At 45.2% G+C, this 19,530-nt stretch overlaps 1 protein-coding gene across 4 annotated transcripts in view; it reads left to right on the top strand.

Annotated features, from left to right (window-relative positions):
* The first annotated feature begins 730 nt into the window (after positions 1-730).
* ABCG1 (ATP binding cassette subfamily G member 1) overlaps positions 731-19,530 on the top strand; it is a 66,084-nt gene continuing 47,284 nt past the window's right edge. For 2 of the 4 annotated variants that reach the window (XM_036351426.1, XM_036351425.1), the window contains exons 1-2: positions 731-838; positions 1,546-1,604. In XM_036351426.1, the coding sequence (XP_036207319.1) occupies positions 784-838; positions 1,546-1,604 (114 nt within the window). In that variant the 5' untranslated portion in view covers positions 731-783. The remainder of the gene's footprint in view (positions 839-1,545; positions 1,605-19,530) is intronic. The other 2 variants (XM_036351430.1, XM_036351428.1) reach the window with 2 other exon arrangements.

Raw genomic sequence — 19,530 nt, 5'->3', positions numbered from 1 at the left:
CATTTTGCAGCAAGAATCATTGGCTAGAGCTGTGACAATACGATGTTTTTAAGTTATTCTAGAACTTCTACTAGGAAATACTCTGTTTACTGTTCACTATTACCCTGTAGACCCTGATGAACTTCCATTTGGGCAGTTGTCAATGTTTTATAAAAAAATAAATACATTCTTTCCTTGCCGGTTTGGCTCAGTGGTTGGAGCGTCGGCCCATGGACCTGAAGGGTCCCAGGCTCATTCAGGTCAAGGGCACATACCTTGGTTGCAGGCTCGACCCCTGGACACATGCGGGAGGCAACCAATTGATGTGTCTCTCTCACATTGATATTTCTCTCTCTGTCTCTCCTCCTCCCTTCCAGTCTGTCTAAAAATCAATGGGAAAAAATCCTCGGGTGAGGATTAACAAAAATTAGATAATTTCCACCATGTTCACAAATGCAAAATCTTCCATCGGCCCCAAAGTGATAAATCAGTAGATTTCATAGTTGGTCAACCAGGCAGGTGGTGGGTTCTCCTTTGTGCTAGTAACTTGGGAGGGAGCAGACTGCCCTTTAGTAACCTCAGTGGCTTCCTGTTGTCTGCAGTAACAGTTGCATTGGCAATGTTATCACAGCTATGATTGCATCATCCCTATTTTAGACCATTCTCTCTCTAGTATAAAACAGAAACCGAATCTCAGTTTGTGGCTTGGGCTTTTTCACGTGTCTGCAGCGGTGAACACTGGAGTTCTGCTTTAAGAGGGGGCTTCTTCCCTTATTAATCCCCAAATAAATAGGTTCCCCGGCGATGGCCTCTTTGCAGAAGGAGAACTCCTGGGGGCTGTCTACACCCAAGCCTGCGGGTAAGTCACCAGCAAAATGCTCTTGAGTAAAAAAAATATTTTGTGATGTGAATATATGGAATTAATAGAACTAGTGGCAGGTCAAAGAACTGAAGTCATGTCTCTTGTTCAGGCAGCAAACAATTATTTGGATTTGAACTCTGATGTAGAGTGTCTGTGACAGCAGTCAGTCAACTATATGGGAGGGCACTCAGGACCAGGCACCTGCAAGATATCGGTGGTCGGTGAGCACGCACCTGGGCGTCTCCAGCCTCTGGGCCCAGGCACCAGTGAGAATCCCAGCGCATCTGTAAATTCGGATGGGCCAAAGTCAGATGCCATAATATTGTTCCAATTTTATTGAGATATAATTGATATATAACATTCTGTTAGTCCAAGGTGTACAACAGCATGACCTGAAATATTGTGAAATGGTCACCACAATGCGTTTAATTAACGTCCATCGCCTCACATAGTTACAATTATTTTCTTGTGATAAGAGCTTTAAGATGAACCTCTTGGTAACTGTCCAATACACAATGCAGTATTGGTAGCTGTAGTCACTGCCATGTACATTACATCCCTGGATTTATTTATCTTGTAACTAGAAGTTTTCACTTTGTAACCACCGTATTGATGTCTTACTATTTAATACTGAAATACTGTCGCTCTGAGGCTGGTGATCGAGGAGTTCCTTTGTACATGTATCTGCCCATTTTCCCTTGCAGGGCGTCCCACACAACAGTCGATCGTAGAAAGCAAAATAAAGAAAGCCACTGGAGTGAAGGTGAGCAGTGAAACAGTGCCGGGGTGAGGGGGCGGCATTAAGGGGAGCGTCATGGGCTCAGGATGTGGAAATGTCGGGTGCAGACAAGCCTCCTTTTGTTTCTTCTCGGCTCCCACACCCCATAACCACCCCATCTCCTTCAATTGTCACAGTGGTGGTCCTTTTATTACCATTTTACTGGTGAAGACCGAGGCTTTGAGAGTCTAGGAACAGGCCCAGCATCACAGATGGCTGGTGATGGGGCTGGCATCCCACCACTGCTGTCGGCCTGCAGATGCCTGTGGTTCTCTGTCTCTCTCCGTCTCTGCCTCTCTCTCTTCCAGTAAAGAGAAAGAGTCTTCCCTTTATCAAGTGGGTGGTGGACAAAGCACAGTCACAAACACTCCTTTAGTCCTAGGTGCTGTCTGGTCCTATGTCCCCCCGTCATCCCCAAAGTGCCTCCCCTTAGTACGTCCTCACTCCCCACACTCCGCATGATGTCTGTGCTCTGCCAGAGTTTTGATCCGAGGTCACCTCATCCAGAGGGGCCTCAGTGAGGGCTGTCCTGTGACCGCTAAGGAATTATTTTTAATTTTGAAACTATAACATTAAAATTGTAGTTTCCCGTTTAGTTGTGAGATCCCGTGGACCCTTTCCCCACTTTCCCCACTTTCCCCACGGGTGGCGTCTTGCACGACTCTAGGTCAGCATCACATCCAGGATGTGGACACTGGCACGGTCCAGGGACAGAGCATCCCCTCCCCACAGGGTTCCTTCCTGCTGCCCTCTTAGAGCCACACCCTCTCTTCCCACCCACCCCACCTGAACCCTACCAGCCCCTGCTCCTGTCTCCATCCTATAAATTTGTCATTTCAAGAATGCTGCATACATGGGCTTGCACTATATATAATCTCTTGAAATAGGCTTTTCCCAGAATTTTCTGGAGACCCACCCAGGTTGCTGCGTGTATCAGTAGTTCATTCCTTCTTATGGCTGAGTCGGGTTCCATGGTGCGGAGGGAGCACATTTGTTTAACTGGTCACCCACGGAGGGTCATCTGGCTTGTTGGCAAGTTTGAGCTGAGTCAAGCAGCTGCAAACACTTGTGCACCGATTTTGGTGTGAATGTAACTGTATAGTCCTCAGAGATAAATGTCCAGGAGGGCCATTGCTGGGGCCAACGGGAGTTGCAGGTTCAGTTTTTCAGGAAACTGGTAGACTGTTTACCAGCTGGCTGTACCAGCAGCAAACTCGTCTCCAGTTTACCTACACCCTCCAATGCGGTGTGTTGCACTATTTTTTTATTTCAGCCGTTCTGAAAGGCATGGAGTGCCACCTGATTTCATTTTGATTTGCATATCCCTAATGTTTAGTGATGTGGAACTTCTGTTCATGTGCTTATTTGCATTCTTCTTTAAGGAAATGTCTGCTTATGTCTTTTGCCCATTTTATGTATTAAAATTTTTAATACATTTGTTATTGATTTGAGAGAGAGAGAGAGAGAGAGAAACATCAATGATGAGAGAGAATCATTGATCGGCTGCCTCCTGCACGTCCCACACTGGGGATCAAGCCTGAAACCTGGGCATGTGCCCTGACCGGGAATCAAACCGTAGCCTCCTGGTTCATAGGTCTATGCTCAACCACTGAACTATACTGGCCGGGCTCTTTTGTCCATTTTCTAATTGGATTGTTTGATTTTTTTTTTCACTGTTGAGTTTTCACAGCTCTTTATACCTGCTAGGTTTTTTTGTTGGGTATGAGGTTTACAATCTTTTCTACCAGACTAGCTTGTCTTTTCATCTTTCTAACGAAGTTTTTCATTTTGACACAGTCTAACTTATTATTTTTTTATTTTATGGATCATACTTTCAGTGTTTAAGAACCCTTTGCCTGGCCCTAGATCCCAAAGATCTTTTCCTTCTATTTTTTTTTTCTAAAAAAATTGTTTTACATTTGAATCAATGACCCATTTTGATTAATTTTTGCATCAGGCATGAGACTTAGGCCCAGCTTTTTTTTTTTTTTCTGTCTATGGATGTCCAATTGCTCCAGCAACATTTAATGAAAAAGTTATCTTTTCTTCATTGAAGTGTTTTGTACCTATGTAAAAAATCATATTTTGGGGTATATTTGTGTGGGAATAATTCCAGATTTTTCATTCTGTTTCATTGATCTTTGTGTCTATCTCTTTGCTAGTCTCACACAGTCTTGATTACTGTGACTATAATTAGTCTTAAAATCAGGTCATTCAATTTCCCCTACTTCATTCTTTCCTAAAATTTCTTTAATATTCTAATTCATTTGACTTCCCAAAAATTTTAGATCACTCTTATTTATTTCCACAAAAGATCTTGCTGGGATTTTAATTGGAATTACATCAAAACTGTGTATCAATTGGGGGATAATTGACATTTTTACTATGTTAAGTCTTCCAGTCCATGAACAAAACATGTCTCTCCATTGTTAAAGAGCTTTGATTTCTTTCATCAATATTTCAAGCTATTAGAATACAAGTCCTGTACATGTTTTTCGTAGGTTTACACCTAAGCATTTACTTTTGTTTGAGCAATTATAAATGATATAGATGTGTTTTTTTTAAATTTCAGTGTCCATTCTAGAATATAGAAATAAAATTTTTTTTGTATGTTTATCTTATATCCTGCAACTTGCTGAACTCACTTACTGTTCTAGGAATGGTTTTGTTGGTTCCTTGGAATTTCCTATGAGGACCGACAATGATGTCATTTGTAAAATGAGATAGTTTTACTTTTTTCTTTCCAGTCTGTGTGCCTTTAATTTCTCTTTGCCTTACCACACTGGCTAGAATTTCAGCACTGTGTTCCAGAAGAGTGACAAAATCAAATATCCTGTATTACTCTTGATCCTAAGGGAAAAACACTCAATCCTTAACCATTTATTACAATGTTAGCTGTAGGTTTCTTGTAGATGTTCTTATCAGGATGAGGAAGTTGCCCTTTATTTCTATTTTTCTGATAGGTTTTTTCTTTTTTTAATCATGAATAGATGTTGAATTTTGCCAAGTGCTTTTTCTGTTAATCTGGTATGTTACATTAACCTACTTTCAAATATTAAATCAGTCCTGCATGCCAGGAATAAACCTCATTTGGACATAGTGCATATGTTTTAAAATATATTATGGAATTCTATTTGCTAATAATTTGTTAAGGATTTTTGCATCTACATTATGAGGGATATTGGTCTATAGTTTCCTTTTTTTATACTCTCTCTGACTGGTATCAGGGTAATACTAGCCAAATAAAATGGATTGGGAAATATTCCTAAACTGTATGGGCCTGGAAAGTTCCTTATTGGGAATTTTAAAATTATGAACGCAATTTCCTTAAAGTTATAGTACTACTCATATAACCTATTTTTTTAATATATTTTTTATTGATTAAGATATTACATATGTGTCCTTGTCCCCACGTTACCCTCTACCCCCCACCCCCCCCACCCCCGCTCATGCCCTCACCCCCCCGTTGTCCATGTCCATTGGTTAGGCCTATATGCTTGCATATAAGTCCTTTGGTTGATCTTTCCCCCTTACCCCCACCCTCCCCTACCTTCCCTCCAAGTCCCGACAGTCCAATCAATGCCTCTCCGTCTCTGGATCAGTCCTTGTTCATCAGCTTATGTTGTTCATTATATTCCACAAATGAGTGAGATCCTGTGGTATTTATCCGCTCTCAAGTTCCATCCATGCTGTGGCAAATGGTAAGAGTTCCTTTTTCTTCTTCCTCTTCTTAAAGAATACCTTTCAGCATTTCATATAATGCTGGTTTGGTGGTGATGAACTCCTTTAGCTTTTTCTTATCCGTGAAGCTCTTTATCTGACCTTCTATTCTGAATGATAGCTTTGCTGGATAAAGTAATCTTGGTTGCAGGTTCTTGCTATTCATCACTTTGAATATTTCTTGCCAGTCTCTTCTGGCCTGCATGGTTTCTGTTGAGAAATCAGCTGACAGTCGTATGGGTACTCCCTTGTAGGTAACTGACTGTCTTTCTCTTGCTGCTTTTAAGATTCTCTCTTTATCTTTTGCTCTTGGCATTTTAATTATGATGTGTCTTGGTGTGGTCCTCCTTGGATTCCTTTTGTTTGGGGTTCTCTGCGCTTCCTGGACTTGTAAGTCCATTTCTTTCACCAGGTAGGGGAAGTTTTCTGTCATTATTTCTTCAAAAAGGTTTTCAATATCTTGCCCTCTCTCTCCTTCTGGTACCCCTATAATTCTGATGTTGGTACGCTTGAAGTTGTCCCAGAGATTCCTTACACTATCTTCATATTTTTGGAATCTCTTTTCTTTTTTCTTTTTCGGTTGGGTATTTTTTGTTTCTTTGTATTTCAAATCTTTGACTTGATTCTTGGGATCCTCTTTTCTGCTGCTGGATCTCTGTAAATTATTCTTTATTTCAGTCAGTGTATGCTTAATTTCTAGTTGGTCCTTTTTCATGTCCTCCATGGTCTCCCTATACTTATTGAGGGATTCATTAAATTTATCGGCGGTTTCCATAAAATTCTTGAAAAACCTTATAACCGTGGCCTTAAACTCTATATCCAATCGTTTGCTTTCCTCCATTTCTGCCATTTGTGACCTGTTTCTTTGTCTCCGCATTTTGGCAGCTTCCCTGTGTTGATAGAGTGGCCCTGTGCGCCAGGTGTCCTGTAGGGCCCAGTAGCTCAGCCTCCCCAGTTACCTGGGGTGGACACTCTTGGTGCACTCGTGGTGCCTTGGTTGTTGTAGAATCACTGGGAGGAATTGACCTCCAGGCCAATTGGCTGTGAGAATCAGCTGTGTCTAAAGTGGGAGAACTTCTGTGCTGAAGACACCCTTCTGGGGCAAGACTTGCTTCAGTGGGGCTTTGGTGCTCACTGAGTCTGCTCCCTGAGTGCGTCCCTTATGGATCTGAGGAGTTGCAGTCTGGATGGACCCCCTCTGACCACTGGGTACAGTGGCTCCTGGATCTAAGGAGGTGCTAATTCAGCCTCTGCCTGAGGCCACACAGCAGGAGCCACGAAGAGGCTCAGCTGTGAAGCAATGCAAGCCGCTGCGGGGCCTTGGGCCTTCTCTTGGAAGTTCCAGGTCTGCCTGGTTCGGCTGCAGTTAGGTACATTCACATGCAAAAGCCTCTGCCGCAGCCTGGGTGGGGCGGGGTCTCAGGGAGTCAGAGGGCGGAGAAAGCGGCCATGGCCGATTCTCCGCCCGTAGTCGCGCGTCTCAGTGTTCCGGTAACGGCTGCAAGCACCTCTGAGGGAAAGCCGCCCTCAAGTTCGCTCGCTGCCGGACAGACCAGCTTCTCCCCGTGTGAGACCTGGGTCCCCAGAGACTTCCCGGAACCGGAGTTCAGAGCCGTCGGGAGTTTGTGATTCAAAAAGACAGCCGCGTCCTCAGGCGCCACCCCCTTTCCTCGCGCGCGCGCCGCCGTACCTCTGCACTTCACCTCCGCAGCGCCTCTGGCTCTCAGCGTGCTTTTCTTTCCTTCTAGTTGTGGAATTTACACTCAGCCAGCCTTCCTGTTGTTCTGGATGATGTTTGCTCAGTCCTTTGGGGTAATTTTCAATTGTTGTGGGAGGCGACAATTTCCCGGTGTTTACCTATGCCGCCATCTTAGTTGCTCTCTAGCTCATTCCATATAACCTATTTTATGTCAAGTTAGTTGTTGTATAGTATACAAGTTTTTGAGTAATTGGCCTATTTCATCTAAGTTGTCAAAATTATGTGTGTAGAGTGGTTTACAGTGTTCCCTCCTTGTCCTTCGGGTGTCTGTGGGACCTGTAGTGATAGCCGTTGCTCCACCTTTAACATTCACAATTTGTGTCCGCTCTCTTTTTTCTTCGTCGGTAATGCTAGAGGTTTGTCATTTCATTGACTTCTGCTCTTTATTATTTTTTCTATTTCTTTTTCTGCATTTTTGAGGTGGGAGCTTGGATTATTGACTTGAGACTTTTCCTAATCTTTAATTTATATGCATTCAGTGCTGGAAATTCCCCTCTCTGCTCTGCTGTAGCTGTGTCCCACAAATATTAATATGTGCACTTTCATTTTACTTCAGTTAACTGTATTTTGTATTGCGTCTGAAGACTCCCTCTTTGACTCGTGGATTATTTAGAAGTGTGTTGTTTGGATCCTAAGTCTTCACAGATTTTTCTATTATTTTTCTATTACTAACTTCTCATTTGATTCCATTTGAATCTGAGAGCACGCCCTATATAATTTCAATTCTTTTAAGTTGGTTGAGGTTTGTTTTATGGTCCAGGATGTGGTCTGTCTTGGTATATGTTCCATTAACATTTGAAAATGATGTGTATTTGCCTGTAATAGTTGGATGGAGTGTTCTATAAATATTCATTGCATCCCATTGGTCAGTGTTGTTGAGTTCTATGTCCTTGCTGACTTTCTGTCTAGTTGTTCTAGCATTATTGTGAGAGAAGTGTTGAAGTGTCCAACTGGAATTGTGGGTTTGTCTATTTCTCTTTGCAGTTCTATCAGTTTTTGGCCTCACATATTTTATAGCTCTGTTGTTTGTTTCATACATACAGGGTGGGGTCAAAGTAGGTTTATGGTTGTTCGTATGGAAAATAGCATAATAATTAATAAGTAATAATGCAAGAACAAACCCTGTGTTGCAAGTACTCACAACTGTAAATCTACTTTTGCCCCACCCTGTATTTAGGATTGCTATGTCTTCATGGGCCTCTTATCAAAATATAATCTCTCTAACTCTGATAACTTTCTTTTCCTAAAGTCTACTTTATCTGGTATTAATATAGCCATTTCTAATTTCTTTTGATGAATGTTTACATGATATATCATTTTTGTATTTTTACTTGCATGCTGCCTATATCATCATATATTTTTTAGTCCACTTTGCCAATCTCTCTTTTAATTGGTATAGTTCATTTACATTTAATATAAGCATTGACATTTTGTGATTAAGTATGCATTTTATTTTTTGTTTTTCCCTATGTTTTCTTTTTATTATTTTCCTATTTTCTTTTTTTCTTGGGAGTTACCTGAACATTTTTTAGAAATCCATTTTGATTTATATATGGTGGTTTTGAGTGAATCTCTTTGTATAGCTAGTTTAGTGGTTTCTCTAGACATTTTATTACATATCCATGATTTATCAGTTTACTGGTATCATCGTTTTACAGGTTCATTTGCCATATAGTAACCTTACCTCTCTTTATATCTCTTTATCCTCCTTCCTTTATAATATTATTGTCTTAAATATTTACTCTACTTACATTTAGAAACACATTTGACAGCATTACAATTTTTGCTTTAACCATCAAACAATATTTAGATAACTCAAGAGCAGAAGGGAAGGCTATTCTATTTATTCATATTTTTACTTAATAGTGCTTTCGTTCTTGATATACAATTTCCTTCTTTTACCTTTTTTTTTAATTTAGAGAAGTTTCTTTAGTCACTCTTTTAGGATATGTCTACTGGTGACAAGTCTTGGTTATTTTTTCTGGATATAGGTGTCTGGGTTGGCAATTTTTTCTTTCAGCAAATGAAAAGTGTGCCAATTCTTTCTGGCCTCCATTGTTTTCAATGGGAAATCTGCTGTCATTTGAATTGCTTTTTATCTCTAGGTAAGATGTCATGTTTCTCTCACTGCTTTCAAGATCTCTTCTTTGTATTTAGTTTTCAGAAGTTTGACTATGGTATGTCTTGTAGATGTTTTTATTATCCTGTTTGGAATTTGATCAACTTTCTGGATCTGTAAATTTCTGTCTTTTGCAAAATTTGGGAAGTTTTTAGCCATTGTTCCTTTGAGTAGTTTTTCAAGATCCCCAACCCCCTTCTGGAACTGTCAGGTCTTCTGTTAGATCTTTTGTTATAGTCCCACAGGTTCTCCAGGCCCTGTCCACTTGGTGTACAGCCTATTTTCTCTCTGTTGCTAAGCCTGGGTAATTTCTGTAATTGTTCTGCTTTTCAGTTCCTTGACTCTTTGCTTTCTGCCCTCCATTCTGCTGTTGAGCCCATTGCTGAGTTTTTTATTTTGACTATTCTGTTTTTCTGTTCTGAATTTTCTATTTTATTCTTTATACCTTCTATTTCTTTGCGAGGCTTTCTATTTTTTTCATTTGTTTCAAGGGTGTTCATGATTGGTCAGGAGGCATTTTTTAATGATGACTGCTTTTAAATCTTGGTCAGGTAATTGTGACAGCTTTGTCCTCTTCATGTTTACATCTACTGATAGCTTTTTTTTCTATTTGGATTGTGACATTCTTGGTTCTTGGAAGAGGAGGAGTTTTTGATGGAAATCTAGATATTTTGGTGTTATGAGATTCTAGATCTTATTTAAGTCTTTTGGCTTCCTCTGACATTATTACTCAAGCAGGGACACTTCCTCATTATTTTCCAGGGAGCGTACAAGTCCAAGTTCCCCACTCAGCCTTTATAGACACTCAAGAGAGAGGCTCCTCATCACTGCAGAGAAGGGTTGGAGTTCTGCCCTCCACTTGGTCACTCCCTATATCTCCCTGGCTGGGAGCGATAGCAGGCCTCATGGTTGCTCCCACATGAGTAGTGTCCTTGTTAGCACTGGGTGGTGGTGAAAGTCCTGATTGTACTGGTTCTCCTCTCCCACCACCCACTGCCTGGGAGGGTGGATTCCATTTTGAGTGGGGGTAGGAGCAGGTTTGGGTACCTCATTACAACCTGTCGTAGGTGGAAATATAATCTCCTCCCTCATCTTTGCTAGTGTGGGTGGGTGGAACAGAGCAGTAATTTGCTTTTTTGTTGAATTGCTTATTTCTTGCCTTGGGGACAGAGCGGTGTATTGCGTGGTGTTGGCTGGAGCAGAGTAGTAACTGTCTAAACACGTTCTGTATTGCTAGGTGGCTCCTTTTCCATCTCTCTGACTAGAGAAAGCAGCCTTTGGTTGGGTCTTTTTTTGTTTGTGCCGATTTGCATTTCAAGGTTGTTGGTTTCTTCCCCTGAAAGTCTGGGATATATGAGGCAGAAAGAAAACACAGGGACCTCGCCACCGTGTGGTTCCTTGAGTCCCAAGGTCCCTGGCCAGACCTCCCTTACTTGCAGAGCCCCCTCACGCTTGTTTCATGTATTGTCCAGAGTTGTGCTCACCGGGAGGAGCAGAGAAAAGCAAGTCTACTCCAGGTCCTCACTAGCCTGGCCTGTGACCTGTAGCAGATGGAACTTGGGGCTTCTTGTAGAACTCCCTCCCTGTCTGAAATAGGTTTGGCCTATTCCTCAACACATATGTGACAGCTGTGGGAAGGTGGTGTTGGCAGGAGGCAGGAGGCAGGAGGCCTGGGTCCTTGCCAGGGCACTGTGGCCCTAGGCAGGTTTCAAACCTCATAGAGTCTTATTTCCGTGTGCCCAAATAATTTACTGAGGTAATTTCCAATATTAATTTCCTTGCTCTAGCCATTTCCCCCTTCCCTCCCTTAAAAAATAGGCAAGACTTTTTTCCAATTATTTTTTAGTTGACTTATTTCTTTCTTGCCTTGGGTACTTTTGAGTTACAGGGATCTTCCCAGAAGTTTCCAGGCCTGCAGAAGATAATCTCCCTGACCAGACTTTTGCTTTCACAAGCCGGGGTTCAACGGGGTGACCACCCAGGTCTTCCTGGAGGGGCAGGGATGGGGAGCTGAAGTAGTGAGACAGAGGTTCAGGACTGTTTGCCAGTCCAGGGAGGGCAGGGGTGGGGTTTGCGGATCCCAGGAGAGCTCAGGTGTCTCAGGGAGGCAAGAGAACTTCTGCAGTGGTGACCAGGGTACTGAGCACCCTGGACGTGAGCTGTGGTCTTTGGAGCCAGGAAAGTCGATCTATGCCTAAGTTGGCATGATATGAAGGCACTGCGTTCCAGGGACCAGAGGCAGATGGTCTGGCTGATAGAGAAAACAGAACGTAGCCCTCCCTGCACCTGGGTCTGGGGAGTCAGAGTCACGTATGTTCCAGTGATGGCAGCTGCCCTCCTACCCCACAGGGTGCTCTGCATGTCACATGGGTTAATACATGTTACAGAACTTGTCAAACCATTAGCAGCTGTTCCAATGTAACTCATGATTTTTATCAAACACCTACTGTCTAGATGCCATGCTAAGAATGATGTCATAGGCAAAGAAATATGTAAGAGATGCTGAAGAGATAAGTCACGTGCCGGGGTGAACAGAACCTAAGGCAATAAGAGCTTACAGGTTGTCATGAACTATTTGTAAGGATTTTTCTATAAACTGGATTCTGGCCCCTGACTTTTAACAACATTGCCAAACTGTCTTAATCAGGGCTTTAAAAGCTAATTCATGCCAGCTCAAAGTCAGAGGGAGAGTACAGGGCCCCATAGAGCAAATAAATAATGACAATGACCAATATCTACTTATAAGACACACTATGAACTGGACATGATTTTCAAAAATTGACTCAAATGATCCTCACAATATTCCTTTGAGATGGGCACAATTGTCACTCACTTCACAGCGGATGTCATGGAAGCACTTAGAGACACAAATCTGCCTGGCTGGTGTGGCTCAGTAGTTGAATATTGACCAATGAACCAGGAGGCCACGGTTCCATTCCCGGTTAGGGCATATACCCGGGTTGTGGGTTCAATCCCCAGTAGGGGGTGTGCAGGAGGCAACCCATCAATGATTCTCTCTCATCATTGATGTTTCTCTCTCTATCCTTCTCCCTTCTTCTCTGAAATCAATTTTTAAAAATATTGTTTTAAAAAGAGAGAGATACGAACCTATTCAAAGAGCTGGCCACCTGGCTCCAGAGCCCAGTGCCTACCACCCACCATGCTGCCCAGCTTCTTGGAAAGGGCTCTATGACTTTCTCCATCCCTCAGCTCTGCTCCTCAGAGTGGTCACATCATTGTCACCTAGACACTCTCCTCAGGGCGAGAAGGATGGCCACTGCATGTGGCTGCCAACTCTAACAGGGAAAGAAACCCTCCATGTCTCTGGGCCCAGGCAAGTCCCCATGAGAGCGCTGATGGCCCCACTGGGTTTGTAAATCCTTTCCAGAACAACGGCCGTGGCCCGAGAAATGGGCCGTTCTGTCTGGCCCGGGTTGTGTGCTAGGATGGATTACGGGAGGGAGGCTCCTCAGAAGAACGGGTGCACAGAGACCTGTGAGCTGCAGTTATTTCTCAGCTGGACCTTTTATGGGGTGATGCCATTTATGTGGGTGAAAAGGGAGCCACATACTAAACCTGACAAGCTCAGGGAAGGCCTGCATGTTGGCCTCACAAACTCAGAGACCTCAAGTAACCACATGGGAGGGTCTGAAATGAAAACGTCCTTACTAAGAGCAGTTCCTGGCGGGTAGTCATGTCTTAGGGTGGTATTTCTCCCTAACAAGGGTCTGTTTTTACCTTACCTGAGTCTGTTGTCTTTTTTTTTTTTTTTTTTTTTTTGCATCTACAATAACATACCTGATAACACACCTTTGGAATAGCAAAGTAATTTCCCTCTTTCTGGACCCCTCAAAGCACAGCCACACCCCAGAGCAGAGACCACAAATCCCCTCATTGTTGTTATTATCGTGTTAGTTTTACTGTTAACTATCCTGTACCCGCCTACATGAAGGAACTATGTGTCTCTCCAGTCTCAGAGGTTTCCCAGCTTTGCTTTCTCCCACCTCCCTGAGCTACCGCCAATGGGTTTTATGTCACACTGCTCATGTCTTCCCCTTTGATCCTGATGCATAAAATAAGTGGGAAAGCTGCCATTTTCCAGAGCACTTTCTCAGTCCATTGAGATTTTGCTTCCCTAACATTGTTGTCAGTTTAGCTCAAATAAACGCATAAAAATTCTCTACAGGTTTGGTCATTTACTTGCGTCAACATTCACCAGTGGTGAGGAAGCCTGCAGTCATGTCCCTGTGTCTGCCTCTGAGACTCTGTCCTCACCCTCCGCTCTGAAGGCCATCGCAGCAGCAGATGGTATTTCCTCTTTCTCCATTTATAGAAATACTTGCCTAGACCGTGCACGCCACGCTTTGTTCTGTGCTGTTAACATAAGAAACATTCAAACCCGTGAAGAATTTTTGTGAGTTGATCTGAGCCAAACTCTCCACAATTGCCAGGAAGCAGAACCTCAAGGGACTGAGACCGTGCGCCGGAGAATGGCGGTTTTGCACCTTGTTTTATATAAAAAATTACAATCAAAAGAGGAGACGCAAGCGGGTTACTTGAAGTCCATGGGTGATAGATTAGGGAGGCGGGAGAAAGCAAAGGGGGGAAACCTCAGGGATTGGATAAAATGTAAAATGATAGACACATGCTTCTCTTACTTAGGTGGGTACAGCATAGTTAACAGCCAACAATTAACTCAGTGACAAAGAGGAGATTTGTGATCTCCACAGAGCAGTGCCTGTGCTTTGAGGGGCCTGGAAAAAGAAGAATTACTTTGACATTCCAACGATGTATTACTATAGATAAAAAAAGAAATAAAAAAGGCTCAGTTAAGGTAAAGATTGACCTTTGTCAGAGAAGATATCGGCCTAGGACATGACTACCCACCATAGACTGCTTTTACTTAAAGTTTTAATTTCAGGCCATCCTATGTGGTCACTTCAGGTCTCTGAGTTTGCAGGGTCGCCACGCAGGCCTCCCTGAGCTGGTCAGGTCAGCATGTAGCACCGTTTCGTCCACAGGGCTAGTGGAAGAAAACAGAAATAATCTGTTTGCAATGCTTAGCCTTTTCCTAATTTAGTTTATGAAATGTTTACTTGCATTTTTCTTTCCCTCAAAACATCTCTCATTAATCTAGTATTTTTTGTTTTGTTTTGTTTTCACCTCAGCCTCTGGGCACTTCCCCTCCTCCTCCCTCCACTTGTATCTCCTGGTCCCTCGTCTGCCCTCACCTCCTGGGAGGTTGGGGATGGGGGGGCTCCCAGAGGATACCATAAAGGGACTTCTGGACATTGGAGACAGACAACCATGGGCATCAGTCCCAGAGCAGAATCCTCACACAGAGGCCAAGTCCTCAGTGGGCACACCCCCTCTCCTACCCTCCTCATTTCCCAGCCTCAGTGTCTGGGCATCTGGCAGAGATACTAGTAAAGAGGACACCCCTGCCCTCGCTGGTTTGGCTAAGTGGATAGAGCGTCGACCTGCGGACCAGAAGGTCCAGGGTTTGATTCAGGTCAAGGGCACATGCATGGGTTGTGGACTCGATCCTCAAGCAGGGGCAGCCAATCAATGATTCTCTCTCATCATTGATGTTTCTATCTAACTCTCCCTCTCCCTTCCTATCTGAAGTCAACAAAAATATTTTTTTTTAAAAAGAAGACGCTCCTTAAAAATGGAATTTGGGCTCGTTCCGTATTGCTCAGTGGTTGAGTGTTGACCTGTAAACCAGGAGGTCACAGTTTGATTCCAGGTTAGGGCACATACCTGGGTTTCAGGCTGGATCCACAGTAGGGGGCGTGCAGGAGGCAGCTGATCAATGCTTTTCTCTCATCGTTGATGTTTCTATCTCTCTCTCCCTCTCCCTTCCTCTCAGAAATCAATAAAAAAATGGAATTTGGGGGATAAAGTGCAAGTCAGGCAACTGGAACTACATCATTATAAGGGAAGTGAATGTGGTGCACTGCCGATTGAGCTCATGGACCTGCGTGCCCCCAGGACATTAGGTCGTTGTGTTGTGGGGGGCAGAATGGCACCAGGCATTAAAACCATGGGGTCAGACTGGACCTGGGTTCAGCAACCTCTGCACTTGGGTTCTGGCTAGGAAAGAATTCAGAGCAAGACTCAAATTATAAGAGAACATCCTATATAATAAAACCCTAATATGCAAATTGACCCAACAGCAGAATGACCTGTAGCTATGATGCGCACTGATCACGGGTGGGGGGAGGGAGGGGGGGGCGCGGGCAGACGCTCAATGCAGGAGCGGCCCCCTGGTGGTCAGTGCACTGCTCAGCCAGAAGTCGGCTCCCAGCGGGTGGGCACAGCAGCAGTGGCAGGAGCCTCTCCCACCTACACTGCAGGCAGGCTGTAGGAGCGAGGGGTCCCGGATTATGAGAGCCCCGGACTGTAAGCAGGGTGTCTGACTGCCGGCTTAGGCCCAATCCCCCGTAGACCCAATCCCTGGGATCAGGCCTGGGCTGGCAGGCAGACATCCCCCAAGGGGTCCCGGACTGTGAGAGGGCACAGGCCAGGCTGAGGGGACCCCCCGCCCCCACTGTATGATTGTCATGCACCGGGCCTCTAGTTTATTGAGAAAATCACAGAAGTAGAAGTAATTCATAGAAGAAATGGGCTTAAGAAACAAGTTATAAAGGCAAAGGAAGGGCCCTAGGAACTTGGGAGTGAGGAGCAATGGTAAAGAGCCTGGGGGGTGGGGAGAGGGAGAGGAATTGGGAAAGATCAAGTGTGTGCTCCCAGGAGGGAGAGCTCCCTGGGTCCTAAATCCTAAAGGTTTTAAGGGTAGAGATTTTAGGGGAGGTTCCAGGGGAAGAACTCAATAGGATATTCATCAGCTTTCCAGGGATGTCCTTTCAGGGTCTAGGTCTCCACTGATTGATTGGTCATTATCCAATGCAGCTGGTCCTGAGGCAGCCATGGCATTGCCCATCTGGTTTTGCTGCTTTTCTGGGCCTGGAGCTGAAATACAACTGAGACCTGGATGTTATCTCTAGGGAGGAAAGGTGGGGGGTTCCAAATGGCATGACCAGTGATATGCTAGGGGAGGAAAGGTCACCCTGGGAGCGAGGTCCCGTTCTACAACTGTCCTTTGCTGGGCACCCAGGGCTTTCCGCCCTTTGTACCTGGCCCATCATCCTTGCTCTGCTCGTCTGTCCAACTGCCTAACACAGTTAGCTGGTTCAGCGGCAGGGAGGCTTGTCCTTAGCAACAGTGTGAGTGAACCTGGGAGAGCTCACTCATTAGCGAGGAGGGAGCACCCTGAATAGGTGTTCCGTTGTGGACCCCAAGTTTCACAAGGGACACCGAGAAAACGGAACCCATGCAGAGAAAGAGGGAGCCTCTCTATGACACAATGTTGGAGGGACCAGGGATGTTTGGTCCATGGAAGTCAAGGCCTCCGGAGAAGTATGGCACCACAATTGAAGAGCTCAAGGCCTATTGTGCGGAGGAGGAGGAGGACTGTGTGACTGTGGAACACAGCTTCCGGGGTGACAGTGAGTGCAATTAGTCACAGGAACTGCTTGCTGACAATGACAACTATTTTGTTGTTGTTGTTAATCCTCATTTTTCATTGCTTTTTTTAGAGAGAGTAGAAGGGAGGAAGAGGAGAGAGAGAAACATCAATGTGAGAGAGACACATCAACTGGTTGCCTCCAGAACCCACCCCAGCCAGAGGCAGGAAGCGAACCCAAAACCCAGGTATAGGCCCTTGACAGGGAATTGAACCCAAGGTCCTGGTGCATGGGCCAACACTCTAACCACTGAGAAACAGCTACTTGATACTGGAGCAGCTGCTTGTTGAGGCAGGAAGTGCCTCCAGCGCCGAGATTCTCAAGCCCAGCCTGGCCAACCTGTCTTAGCAGAAATTCTTATTGGGGTTGGGGTGTAGACTGGACAGTTCTGTGATGAGCTCCTCTTGTGTTTACCGGCTTGGCACCCACACTTCTTCTCAGAGCACCCTAAAATAGCCCCGGGGAAGCACCCAGGTCCCAACCTTTCTGCATGGTTCTGCTGGGGCTGACTTTCCCTTTGGCCCATTCGGCACATGTGACTCAAGCCAGACCACTCGGTGTTTGTCAGCTCCTGGGCACAGCGGCTGGCTGTCAGCTGATAGAATACAGCTGTCGGGAGGGCCGTGCAGGGACAACCACGCTGAGGGAGAGGCCAGCAGAGAGGGAGCAGAGCCATGGAGAGAGCTCCAGACCGGGGGCTAAGGACATACAGCAGGTGCTCAGCCCTGGCAGCCTGGAGCCAGTGCACCCGGAGCCGCTCTGCTACCTAAGACCATGCATTACCTGTAGTGTAAGCAGGTTGGAGTTGGGTTTCTGTCTTTGACAACCAGGAGTCCCAACACAAATGTCACACATATGACCTACTCCACCATTTGCTTATTCCCTCATATGGCACAGAAAGGCAGCATCAGTGAGGATCAGAACTGGAGTGCTTGCTATGTGCCGTGCATGGTGAGAAAAGCTTGGCATGCATTATTTTCCATGCAGCTAAGATTATTATCATCACACTGGGTAGGTGTATAAGTGAGGGCTCTCCCAGGGGCTGTAACAGAAAAGCCAGCAGCTCAAGCCACGCCAACAAGGACCCAGTTTGTCACTGGCTTCATCCTCTGCACTGTCCCCCTGCCCATTCCCAGGAGCCCAGTAAGCATCCATCATCTTACACCTCTGGTTCCTGATCAGCCACTGCCACAAATCACCTGGCATAGAACTCAGGGGCAAGGGGATTTCCCAGAGGAATCTTCGAACATGTTCGTAAGAGTGAGACTAGATATTGGACAGAGAATAGATGCTAACACAACAGGCCACACTATCCTGCCACTTGTCCTTTCATGCAGCTGGGCAGTGTTCAGCCAGATTCTCACAGAGAATCCCTCCCTAAGTGCATTCCGTGTCGTCCTCTCCTGCTTTATGTCCTACTAGAGGCCCAGTGCGTGATATTTGTGCACTTGGGTGGTCCCTCAGCCTGGCCTGCACCTTCTCACAATGCAGGAGCCCTTGGGGGATGTCCGACTGACGGCTTAGGCCCACTCCCCCCGCAGAGGAGGGAGAGGCTCCCACCATTGCCACTGCACTCGTTAGCAATGAGTCTGGCTTCTGGCCGAGCAGCACTACCCCTGTGGGAGCACACTGATCACCAGGGCGCAGTTCCTGCATTGAGCGTCTAGTGGTTAGTGCACGTCATAGCGACCAGTCGTTCCGCTGTTCAGTTGATTTGCATATTAACCTTTTTTATGCCTGCGGGATCGGGCTGAAACTGACACTCTCTGACATCACCAAAGGGATCCTGGATTATGACAGGGCACAGGCCAGGCTGAGGGACTCCACCAGTGAACAATTGGGACTGGGGAGGGACAGGAGGTTGTCCAGCTGGGGAGGGATTGCGGGAGGGCTCCAGGGCATGTCTGGCCCATCTCGCTCAGTCCCGATTGCCAGATCCCAGCAGCAAGCTAACCTACTAGTTGGAGCATCTGTCCCCTGGTGGTCAGAGCACGTCATAGTCAGCAGTTGAGTGGCCTTAGCATATCATTAGCATATTATGCTTTGATTGGTTGAATGGATGACCAGAGGACTGGACACTTAGCATATTAGGCTTTTTTTTAATGTAGGATTTGCCCCTGGAGCAAGTGGTGGCTGCAGGGTTATCCATAACCCTGGGCCCCAGAAATTAGGCACCTTGGACTATGCCCTTTGGCCTAAACTTTCCCCAGGAGGTTATAGATTTAATCCTCTTTCTAGAACATTCAGAAGTTGTTATCTCCCTGTTCAGTGCATTAAAGGCACCACATGACCTCCTGGGCCTGGCACATGGAGACTGGCACCTGGAAATACAGCAGGCAGATAGAACAGAGGTAATGCATGGATTTTTCAAGCGAAACTATTCAGACAAAAGCCCCCTGTGGGTGTGAAGTCCACCTGCCTAGCATAAATAGCTGTGACTCGTCTCTAAGTGAGAAGAGGGACTCACTCATCTGAGGTGTGGATGGTGAGGGGAGACCCAGGTGTGCTGGAGGTGAAAAGAAGTGCATTCCTGTGTTCAGTCCCAACATGAAAACTACTGAACAAAACAGAGCTTCTGAGATTGGGAGTAAAGAATGCCTTGTCACCATGGTTACCAAAAAATAGTCCCACTTATCTATAATAATCTATAATAATAAACACATAATATGCTTATTAGACCGGACAGCTGAACGACCTTCTGGATGTCATTCCAGATTTCCTTCCGGATGAAGCCACCAAAGCAGGGGCTGAGGCAGAGGCGGTTAGGGGTGATCAGACAGGCAG

The sequence above is a fragment of the Myotis myotis genome, unplaced genomic scaffold (genome assembly GCF_014108235.1).
Source record: "Myotis myotis isolate mMyoMyo1 unplaced genomic scaffold, mMyoMyo1.p scaffold_m19_p_2, whole genome shotgun sequence".
Classification (NCBI taxonomy): domain Eukaryota; kingdom Metazoa; phylum Chordata; class Mammalia; order Chiroptera; family Vespertilionidae; genus Myotis; species Myotis myotis.
This window is presented reverse-complemented; position numbering and strand designations above follow the sequence as displayed.